General features: G+C 37.5%; 1 protein-coding gene across 1 annotated transcript in view; it reads right to left on the bottom strand.

Moving 5' to 3' along the window:
• Window positions 1-469: 469 nt before the first annotated feature.
• Window positions 470-12065, bottom strand: part of GUCY1A2 (guanylate cyclase 1 soluble subunit alpha 2) — a 265199-nt gene continuing 253603 nt past the window's right edge. The window contains exon 8 of the mRNA XM_070425990.1: window positions 470-1822. Within this exon, the coding sequence (XP_070282091.1) occupies window positions 1615-1822 (208 nt within the window). The 3' untranslated portion in view covers window positions 470-1614. The remainder of the gene's footprint in view (window positions 1823-12065) is intronic.

Here is a 12065-nt window from a genome sequence, read left to right as displayed (position 1 = left end):
AAAATACAGCTCATTAACCTCAATAGAAACTTAGGTTTTAGATCTGATCCAAAATAGAAAATCTCTGGACACACCGTGCTCCTAATTTCAGGTGAGTCTGTAATAATATTTTCATGCAGTGCTAATTATTGGGAGCTGGTCTTCATTTTAGCAGGTCATGTGACAGAAGCCTATTGGTAACTATGGTGATTACTACGTGAAGGTTAGACCTGCTACACTGTTTTGAAGGTGATTCACTGAATTTAAAAGCCAACTCAATCCAACTGAAGGTGAACATGTATTTTAATCTTAAAGCCATTCAGTACAGGTATTTTTCCTTGCTCTTTATTATACATGAAGAAACAAAGTTGTTGGCAAAAGTGTTCTCACTAATGGCAGTATCTAGGCCAGGGGTGGGCAAACTTTTTGACTCGAGGGCCACAATGGATTCTTAAACTGGACCGGAGGGCGGGATGGAGTGTTTGTGTGAACTAATATAAATTCAAAGTAAACATCATTACATAAAAGGGTACGGTCTTTTTTTTTTTTTTTTTAGTTTTATTCATTTCAAATGGGCCGGATCCGGCCCACAGGCCGTAGTTTGCCCACGGCTGATCTAGGCATTCACTCCTGAGAGTGGCCTTAGGCGTCATCCATCATGAAGGGGGTGGGGGAGTGTGAGCATGTCACTTAGTAGGCTGCTGTTTTTTAGAATGCAGTTCAGTACCTTATAATAACTACCTGTATTTGTGAATGCAAAGTTGAAAAGCATTCAGTGAAGAGAGCATTTAGTTTTGACTGATTCTTGTTAGAAAATGGCAGAAAAAGGATCTTTCTTTAATCTTAGCTACTATTAGGAAATTCCATTTGCTCTGGGTCCCATGTTACATGAATTAAATCTACAGAATATATTTACTAAGCAGATGTACAATTCTTTCTCAGCATCTGAAATTCTTGGTTATATGTGTCCTCAGTCTAAACACTAACGACTCTAGGTAAGTAAAACTATATTCGAAGAATAGGTTAGAGTTACACTATTTACCAACTATACAGTAACAGATTCAGGACATCTAATCATGTTGTGTGAAAGGTAATTATCTAGAAGAGATATGTATAAAAATAGGTAATATCCCTAAAATATTTTGCTGAGTTACAGTTCTTCCTGCTGGGAAGCTTACCACACTGCCATGATATATGTATGAAATGTCTATTCAGAAAAAAACAAAGTTAGAAAATATCCTTCACATACCACCTCACTAAATGTAGGAATATATACTAAAACTGGCTGTCAAAAGTGATACAAATATAGAGGGAAAGATATCTGTATGTGTGACAAACAAGCAAACATGAACGCTATTTATCGGTTAGTTTTGAAAGGGGGCCCATACTTGTAATTAAAATATATATGTGACCAAGAACACTCCTATGAATGGACACACCTTGTTTTCCCCACCCTCCAGTTGTTTTTTAATTGACAGTCATCGCCCGCCTTTTTCTAGGATTATTGCCTGACATCACAGAAAGTCCGCTGTTGGTTCCCAACGAAGCAGTGAAAGAGAACCCCTCGCCACCTTCCCGTCGTGCCCCGTGTTCCGGGCTTGTGCTTTTGGAGGAGTCTGTGATCTGTCGCACGTCTCAGAGGCTTGTCTCCCGGAGGAACATGGTGCCGATGTTGTAGGAAACCTTTTTGATTCTCGATGAGGAAAGAGAAGGCTTTGGCTGCCTGGGGCCAGTCCTTACCTCCAGGAAATAGCAGATCCCGGGAATTTCCTTTGGAAAGTTGTCAGGGAGGTCTTCACGGGACCGAGGAATGAATGTGAAACTTTCTTCCCGTTTTAATAATCTAAGAAGAAGATACAGATAATGTGAATCTAATAAGCAGGGGAAATGCACATGCATGGACAGACATGTTAAAGACTCAGGAACCTAATCAATAACTGTGCTCCTGCCATTGACTCTATTCTTTGTACAGATGTGGCCTTCATGGGATTCCTACCAGTAGGAAATGTTACGTCTCAGGAAAGATCCCTCCATGTTATCGTAATAATAATAAAAACAAAGCTGGTCCTGGTACTACTTGAAAATATCTGTTCAAATTTGATTTTTTCCCCCTAAACCCGTGGTCGGCAAACTGCAGCTCGAGAGCTACATGCGGATCTTTGGCCCCTTCAGTGTGGCTCTTCCTAAGCCTTAGGAGTACCCTAATTAAGTTAATAACAATGTACCTACCTATATAGTTTAAGTTAAAAAAATTTGGCTCTCAAAAGAAATTTCAATAGTTGTACTGTTGATATTTGGCTCTGTTGACTAATGAGTTTGCCGACCACTGCCCTAAACAAACTGAGGAAACTGCATAATACATGTTTTTATTCAAACACAAAGGATTTACACTCTATGTTTTTAAAATCTGCCCAGATTCTACAGCACTCCTTTTATGTTTTGTAGACACCTGCTAAGCTTTAAATGTATCCTGACATCTAAACCAAACATTTAACTTCGTAGAACAATATTCATGATTCCAAGTCTCTCTGATGTATGCTGATTCCTGGCAATACACCTTTCTAACCTCACTACCATGTTTGTCCAACAGCTGACTTCTTCCCTTCCAGTCACACTTAAAGACTCTGCTAGTACACGGACACTGGTTTTACTCTTTCCCATGAAAGGTTCAGTTTAATACTCATGCCTAAAGATGTGGCCCTGCAATTCAATTTAATTCAATGACTCTCATGGGCTGCTTCTTACTGCCCAAGAAAAATCTTCTAGACACTTCAGAATATAATGATAAGTAGGACACAGCCAAAGAAGCTCAAAGTTTTATCAACAGAGATAGAAACAGGGAATAAAAGGAGCAGAAAATAATTACTGAATAAACACACAAAACCACAGTAATATAAAAGTCATATAAGAGAGACTGGGCTAGATGCCCTAAAAAAAGTAGATATTAAAGGCACTGAAGTCTAGAAGAGAAAAAAACATTTGTAGCGGAAGCTCACAAAACCTTCCTCGGAGAGACAGCACTTCAAGATGCAAAGACTTCCAACAAGTGAATGTGGAGGACAGCAGATCAAAGGTTTAGAAACAAGACAATTATGATCAGGATCAACACATTTCCAACCATGTGATACCCTCACAGAATAAGGTCAGAATGAGCGCTAAAGCCGAAGCAGTAAGTTAAGACAAAGCTTTGAAATCCTAAACTAAAAGTTTAGACTTTATTTGGAAGGCATAGTGGAGCCAAGCCCATCACCTTTTTCCTAAAAACAAAGCATCCTCCAAAGACAGGTTAATGTTAACAAGCTATGCAATGGAAGAGGTGAGTTGAGGAAAGGAACCATTGTGACAGAGAGAAGGCAAAGTCAAAAGAGGCAATAAGAGGAAGGAGAACAAAGGATGTATGAAAATGTAAGATCACTGCACAAGCAATGATCATCATTTATTCACTAAAAAAAGGAACAAATAATCATTCCTTCTCAAACATTCTTGATGGACAAAACATATTCTCTGAAAATAACAGTTGGTGGTACTAAGAATTCTTATAATATGAACAATCTATATTTACTTTTATGAACCAGAGTTAATAGTATTTTGCTTTGTAAATAATTTTTAAAAGCAGTGCTATTTCTTTAAAAATAGGATATGATGATAATATTAACTTGGGGTATAGGAAAATGAGGCTTATTCTAACATTTCAAAATTCTTTCTAATGCCTTATCTCATTACATCCACATAAGATAGCTCTATGCCAAAGCCAGACATGCTCTTCTCTGACAAATATATGGAGGGTGAAGGTGAATCCACAATAAATCACAGTGATTTTCTCATGGAAGTAACAAGACAATGGTGACACTGGAACTGGAACCCAGATCTGTTAATTCCTAGTCATGCTTAGCCCTACAGAAAATAATAAGACTACTTATTATTTTAGCTTTCCACTACAAAACTAAACTGAGATATAGCTTGGGCCCAATGGCAATCAGTACGGAACTCATCAGTACTGGGTGCTTCGTTTTTGTTTTAACAGATGATTTTCTTTACATATCCTGTATCATCAACCACTTCAGATATATGTTCAGATTCCCTAAACAATAGTGTAATTTAACAATGAATTCCACAACAATTTTGTTTCGCTCAAGTAGAACATCTATCGATGTGCAACATGTGGGTGTCAATCAGTGATATCCATCCATCAACAGACACTTGTTGAGTGTCTGTTGCATGCTAAAATTGTACTCTGAAAGGAGAGGAGTAAGTGGGGATGCCCAGAATGAGTTAATATAAAATTTAAAACAAGAAATACTGATAGAAACAAATTAGCAATACAAGACAGCATATGGTAGCCCACATGATACAATTCAAAGGAGGAAATTCCGTAGGAAAAAAGAAGAAATGATGGCTGTGGATCTTAGTACAAAAGACAAGAAGCAGAGCAATGAAGTTCACTTCCACCGAGTATAAAATAGACCATAAGCTCAATCTTTCTAAGTTTCCTTAAGGACCCATAATCAACAAATAGGAGAGAGCTACATCCCTCTCTCCCCATATATATTTTTATTTTATTTTTATTGTTGAAAGTATTATAGATGTTCCCTTTGTTTTTGTGTTTTTCCATCGACGCCCTTCACCTCGTGCCCCCCTCCCAAGCCTTCATCACTCTATTGCCTGTGTCCATGAGTTATGCATATCTATAATAATAAAAGCATAATATGCTAATTAGACTGGACGTCCTTCCTGATGACCTTCCAGACGAAGCTGGGGCTGCGAGGGAAGCCTGGGTCCCAGGTGCCAGAAGGAAGCCGGTGCCAGCAGCCGGGGGACAGAAGGCCTACTCTTACATGAATTTCATGCATCGGGCCTCTAGTGTACATATAAGTTCCCAGATAATCATTCCCTTCCCAACCCCCACCCCTGCCTCATATTTTAAGCCCTCTAGTTTCTCTCTTCCATGGTCGGTTTGTTTCACCAAGGTCTTGATATTTTGCTACAATTGGAATATTCTGACACTGAAAAATAAACTGGGTTACATCTATGAAAGTACTTGTAAATGACTAAAAGAAGGGGGCAGGCACTGCTTTGGATGCCACAAGTTTAAAATAATTCACTGCACTTTGGCTGGGAGGAAGCTCTTCATCATAAATCAATCTTCTCACAATTTAAATACATCTCCAATATACTGCGCCCCAAAATCACAGACAACAAGCTTTCATCAGGTCTTATTCTTTTCCAAGTAAACATTTTGATATCAATAACTAAATACAGTGTTACCTTTCAATAATAAAAAGGATAGCATGTAAGGATGAATGGGCCCAAGCTCCTGTGATATCCAGGGTTTTGCAGCCTTTATAGCTATGAACACTGAAGGGCGATATCCAGATTATTTCCAATAGGACAATCTGCATGAGTTACTGGTGGGCTGTGCAGGCGGTCAGGGGAGGCGTTTCACACAGCTTGCCTGGTGATGATATGAGTCACGGTGTGAACAAATGATCAAATGTGTATGCGGGGATTAGGGATTTAGACACCGGTCACCCCATAGCCTCTGATCCCCTCCGAAATGTTAGAGTAAGTCCAAGTCCCTGGGCTGGCTTTCAAGCTCGGCCTAACAATCTATTTCTTCAGCAACTCAGGACTGATATGGAAGCTTACATTCTTCATAAATCTAAATTAATCCCCAGCCGTAATCCCCAGCTGGTTGATGGACAACCGGGGAGTTTCAGCCACATGTTTAGTGAGTATTTAGAAGCCACACAAATCCTAGTTTACCTGCCTGTCACCCTTCCTCTTCGCAACAGAGTTTTTCTACAAATTGATTTTCGAGATGAAAATTCACTGCTGCTTTGGATCAATGAATGTCCCCCAAGCATGGGAGGGGCGCGGGGTGCCATGGAGGTTGGTGGGTCTGCTCCCTCACCGCTGCAGAAAGGGAGCTGCCCTGACTCACTGGGCTCTTGAGCGCCCATTTCCCCTTTTTCTCCAACAACCAATTTTTGTTGTTGTCTTTTGGTGGGATGGGGTGTTGTCTGCTTGTTTATTTTGATTTCCTCTTTCATGTTAAAGGCACTCAACAAATGACTAATATACTTGAAAGTCTCTAAGTGTGAGGCATTGAAATTTGTTTGGAAGTTTTATGTGTGGCAAGATTTTGTGGCATGGTGGGTTTCCCCTGACCACTGTATGTGCACGCTGGAGAGGGCTGCATTTCTTTTCTGTCTTCACTACCAGCTTACTGTTGTTTCAGAAGAGATGAATGAAAAATCCAGGTGGTCAATCTGCTGTGGTAAATTTGAAGTATTTGTTGCTAGTTATTCATCTGAATGCATTTTTGCTAAGGAATGCATTTGGACTCTAGAATGGCATTAGCTACTATGTCTTTGAGGGTTGGAGAATGATGACAGTTTTGAAAAATTTTAAAAGATGAAGATTCCTTGTGTTTTCTAAGTGTTCTGTAATTCCTTCATTTTTTTTCTATGCACCTTCTTCTTCCCACCTGAGTGGAGTGAAGAACTAATCTGCTCTGTGTTTCTGCTCTGTGCTTCACTGCTCCAACACCTGATGCAGTTTGAAGATAAGCCCCATGAAATGATAGTTATGAGTCAGCTAGGCAGCATTAAATCCCATGAAATTCAGTGACTCATCCCCTGGAAATAAAACTCCCATCCAGATAAGAAAAGTAAGAATCGAGCTCACTATGAAGTAAAAGTGAAGAAGGAACTCACCAAATTTTTATGCATTTTAAGGTTACAAAACTTATGCAAATTTTAAGTTGCAGATTTGGTGGCAATTTTATAAGATTGTCACTTGGTAGGTTTGAAAATTCAAGTTAACACATGTTTTCAAAAAGAGATATTTTCCCTATATGTATCCTGAAAAGTTTAAGGCAAAATACCTCAGAGACACTACGGTGACACCCTGGCTCATTTCTGCCTGCAACGCCCTGAGTTAATATTAATGGCAAAGCATGCTGACTGCGGAGCCCACAGTCTGCATGCCTGGGGTTTGCTGGAGTGCACGTTCTGGCGTGCGTTTCCCATTTCAGTGTCAAAACGAATGCCTCTGAAATTCTTGAATTTTGGAATGCTGAATAGCTAAAAATGATTTCGCACCATTGGTTTCTGTGGCTAACTTTCAATTTTGACCTTTATCAGCCTCAAAACTCCACTCAACAGACTAAATACCACACAGATTTGAAATTTAAAACACTCACTCAAAATTTTTACATGTCAACAGCCAGAACTTAAAAAAGAGATGACAGATGAGAGCTTATAAAAGATACCTATAATCAGTTCTTGTAAATTAAATAATGCCTCACATATTTTCACTACTCGAATCAAAATTCTTTCTTAAAAACAAGTTCATCATCGTGCTGGCCTTTCTGCATAAAAGACAAAGGGCCGAGTAAAAAAGAAGGAAAGAAGCCCATTTATTTTTGGAAATGGACGATCCTTCATTAATTTGAATATAAATAAATAAAATCAGGAGCAGAGTCAATTTTAGGAAATTCTGCGTTCTATAGTTTGGGTATTCCGGAACCAACAGCAGCGGAATTAGCCTAGGTACACTGTACAGAGAACACACGGAGTTGTAATGACTCCAGTGCAAAGAAGGCAAGTCAGCCTGAAGAAATATTTAGGGGCTAGAAAACGAAAGGCAAACTCTTTTCCCTTAAAAAACACACAAACAAACAACTTTTAACTTCTTCTTGCACAATATTTACAGCACACACTCCTTATAAATTCCCTTGATTGGATGTTTCTTGGAAATACTAATTTTTGTGGAGAACAACTATGGTAAATTATTGGGATGAGACAGGTGAAGAGGTTAGAGGGTAAACTCTGTAAATTTGGTCTCTTACATTTTAGGGTCACCCTGCCAGCCTATACAGGTGGCATAATAGCAAATCAGCTCACATCCCTGATAAAGTCACCTAACATTTTGATCTAATTTATTTTAAAGATTATTTACAGCTCTAACATTCGGTGGGGTTTAGAATTTACTTTAGTTTTAGACTTGCAAATCTGAAAGCATCTCAAGTGAGATCTCCAGAGAAAACACTGCTCTGTTGGCCAATATCATAAAAACTGATTATAGAGCAATTTTGATTCAGTAGTGGGTGACGAATGCATGAGAATCTTTAATCAGAGATGAAAATGATTCTAGAGCGTGGCATTTAGAGCAGAAATTTCTCCAAGTGCACAGAGCATTACACACAAAAGAACAGTGAGAGGAACTGACTGATAAAGTATTTAGTCTCTATCAAGGGGATCACTTAGTAAGTCGTATAAATGTCTAACCACTGTGCTGTACACCTGAAACCAATACTGAATGTCAACTTGTAATTTACTATTTTTAAAATTAAAATTATATTAAGTTCCAATTGAGACCACTTTCAATGCTCTAGTTGAAAAATGACTTCTCCAAAATTACTCTATTTTGTTAGATAGTGAAATGTACTCTGTCCTGACTGGGTGGCTCAGTTGGTTGGATTATCATCCTGTAAACCACAAGGGTGCAGGTTCGATTCCTGGACAGGGCACATGCCTAGGTTGGAGTTTCGATCCCTGGTAGAGGCGCATAAGGGAGGCAACCGATTGATGTTTCTCTCACTTCGATGTTTCTCTCTCTCTCTCTCTCTCTCTCTCTCTCTCTCTCTCTCTCTCTGTCTCTCTTTCTCCCTAAAATAAATAAAAACATGTCCTTGGGTGAGGATTAAAAAAAAGCATTCTCATAATGTAATTCATGACCTTTTTTACTGGATGGTGCATTGCTTTGTTTTGAGGGAAATTGAAACATACCTATTTACTTATTTACTTAATGCAACAATACAATAACAAATCCAATATAATATATGATATGTTGTCATATATAATTATATAAATGATGTAATTCATATCAATTATAATGATATAAACTTTTTCTAATTCCTTTAAAAAAATACACATATATGAGAAAAAGGGAGAAAGAGAAATTGGTTTAGAAGTTTGATTACATGTTAACCCCAAAGCAAGAATTTTGAAAGAAAAAGGCATAAGGGATTATTTTTTTAAAAAATGAGTAATAATAGAAAAACGGCTTTCCAGTTTTAAGGCTCAGCACTGACCACACAATAAGTAGAATGTATACATTTTTTTGCCCAGTTGGCCCCATAATTATTTCCTTTTTAAAAATATATTTTTATTGATTTCAGAGAGGAAGGAAAAGGGAGAGAGAGAGAAACATCAATGATGAGAGAGAATCATTGATTGACCGGCTGCCTCCTGCATATACCATAGTGGGGAGGAGCCCACAACCTGCCCTATCTGGGAATCAAACTGTGACCTCCTGGTCGATGCTCAACCACTGAGCAACACTGGCTGAGCTGTAATTATTTCTTTAAAGGTGTTCATACTTTATTGGTTTTCCTTCTGTTTCCACTGCCACAGTTCTAGTTCATGACCATACCTCAGGCCTGGAATAACACTGTCTCTTCTTAACAGTCCTATTTCCTCTAATTTTCCTTATTCTGCTCCATGTGGAACATCACCTCCGATTATGTTTTCCTTTCATCATGCTGTTTCCAGACTCAAAAACATTCAATGGGTCTCCAATAGCATGTAAGGTCCACTAATATCTAAGCTGAAAATAAATTCTCAATCTCACTCGATGTTAGAACTGCAATAACCTTTTGTGTTGTTAATCCTCACCCAAGGATATTTTTCCATTGATTTTTAGAGGGAGTGGAAAGGAAGAAAAGAGATGGAGAGAGAGACACATCGATTGGTTGCCTTCTGCACGCACCCTGACCAGGGCCAGGGATTGAGCCTGCAACCTAGATAAGTGCCCTTGACTGGAATAGAACCCAGGAACCTTCAGTCATCAGGTTGACACTCTATCCACTGAGCCAAACTGGCTAGAGCTGTAATAATCTTTTATATAAACTTTTTATTTTGAAATAATTTCATATTTACAGAAGCATTGCAAGGATACTATATACAGCTGAGTTCCCCTAAATTCTTAACTTGGTTTTCTCTCATATAAACCTTCTACGTAACCTGGTATACTTGTCAAAACTAAGAAATTAATAAAAGTATATTATTATTATGTAAGTTACAGATTCTATTCATATTTCATTGCTTTTCCATTGATGTCCTTTTTTCTACTCCAGGATTTAGGGTAAAATTTTTATAAAGAAATTTAGACCCAATTGTTTTCTACCTCCTGGGAAGCAGAGGATATTACTCATGTGACTTATGTAGGGTCATAAACTAATTGGCAGAGCGGTAGTGTGAGCTACCGTCTCCTGATGTCTTTTATTGGTCATTCACTTATTTAATTAGTCAGGAGCAATTTGTAATGTTTTCTGAATTATGGGTCACTTTGGAAATCTACTGAAAGCATCAGAAGAAACGTCTTTCCATAAAGTACACATGCGAGTAAGCACACAGCATGTGTCAGGAAACTTATGAACACGCTAACCCTAAGACTCCCTTAAATGCTACACAACACCCCAACACTTCAACAATACTAGTTTATCTCTCTTCTACCCTGGATTTGTAAATCAAATACTTTAATTGGTTCCATAACCAATAAATGTCTAAAAGTTACTTTTCTACTTGGCCTTTTTAGCTAAAATTTGAACATCTAAAAAATTCAGAAAGTGTCTTTTATCGTTTTTTAGTTGCAAAATAAACACTGTCCTCCAGGTCACCTGAAATGGTGCAGTTTTTAAAGGAGAAAGAGAAAAGAAAATGTGGGTTGGTTTTCCCTCTCGCTTTAGATTACCCTCAATTATCTTAGTAAGTTTTCACTTTACAGTAATTTAGATAATGGGGGGAATTTTGTTGAACTTGGCATTATTTATAAAAATATGTATGGCCAAGAAAAGAGCTATTTATACTTCATAAAAATTCATTTTTTGTGTGTGCAATTAATAGATGTTTCCTATATAAGAACTATTGATATGAATCAGATCAGTGCCTTTAAATTATGAAAACTAAACTGGGTAATTTACTTTCTAGCATTACTGTCATGGGAAAAAAACAGCCTTCATACATAGTAAGGAATGTGCCCTAATACAGAACCAGAAATACTCTACATTCAACCTCTGGGCTAATCATATGGACCAAATAATCATATGCCAAATAATCAACCAAACCATGAAGAAAAAAAAGTCAACATTGTCAGACTCTGTTTCATTTCCTATCTCTTAAATAATAAAAAGCTATTAAAAAGTGCCAGTATTTATTTATTTTTGCATTAATTCTGACAACTACTTTGTCCTGTAGAAGTGAACAAATGGGTACATATATACAATTTTTACTATAAAAATAACCACAACATTGTATTCTGATCCTCAAATATTTCACCATTATGACCATAAAGGTGCTAGTGAATACATAGAATGACTGAGAGGGGATATTCTAAAGGTCAAAAACTAGGCCAGATTTATGTTTTAAAATTAGGAAGGCTTATGATTTCCAATATTTAAAATTATATTTTTCTGGGGGAAAATGATATTTGATACAGCAGGGAGACAAAGAAAGAAAGAAAAAATAAAAATGTCTAAAAGAGTGAAATATCTCATTCAATTTTGCTAGATGGAACTTTTATTGGCACAGTTAGAAGGATAATATTAATGTTGCCATCTGTAATTGGAAAAATGAAAATATAACTCGAGGCACAGCTCAAGTTTTCCTTTTCAGAAAATTATTTGTCTTTACTGATTATTTTCCTTTTGTAAAATATCATGTTTACTGTTTTGGTGCTTCTACTAACCATAAGAAGATCAATAAAGTCACGTAAAAGACCAGCAGGACCACCTTTTAATCAGCCCAAATACTTTTTATTTTTTTTAAATATCAGGTCACTAGTGCAGATGAGCATTTTGATTTTTTAAAAGACAGAAGGCTAGAGGTGAACTACTAGACAGAAATTTCCTGAAGTTTGTGGGATGTCTTTTCCACATTAAGTAGGAAGAGGAGTATTTACAATATAGTATCTCGGTCATCTATATACTAGTACATAAAAGTCTAATATGCTAAATGTCTGACCGATTGGTCAACCATTTGGTCGACCGCTCGACCAGTCACTATGACATGCACTGACCACCA

The sequence above is a fragment of the Myotis yumanensis genome, unplaced genomic scaffold (assembly GCF_028538775.1).
Source record: "Myotis yumanensis isolate MYYU_CA2020_CCGP unplaced genomic scaffold, mMyoYum1.0.hap1 SCAF_10, whole genome shotgun sequence".
Taxonomy (NCBI): domain Eukaryota; kingdom Metazoa; phylum Chordata; class Mammalia; order Chiroptera; family Vespertilionidae; genus Myotis; species Myotis yumanensis.
This window is presented reverse-complemented; position numbering and strand designations above follow the sequence as displayed.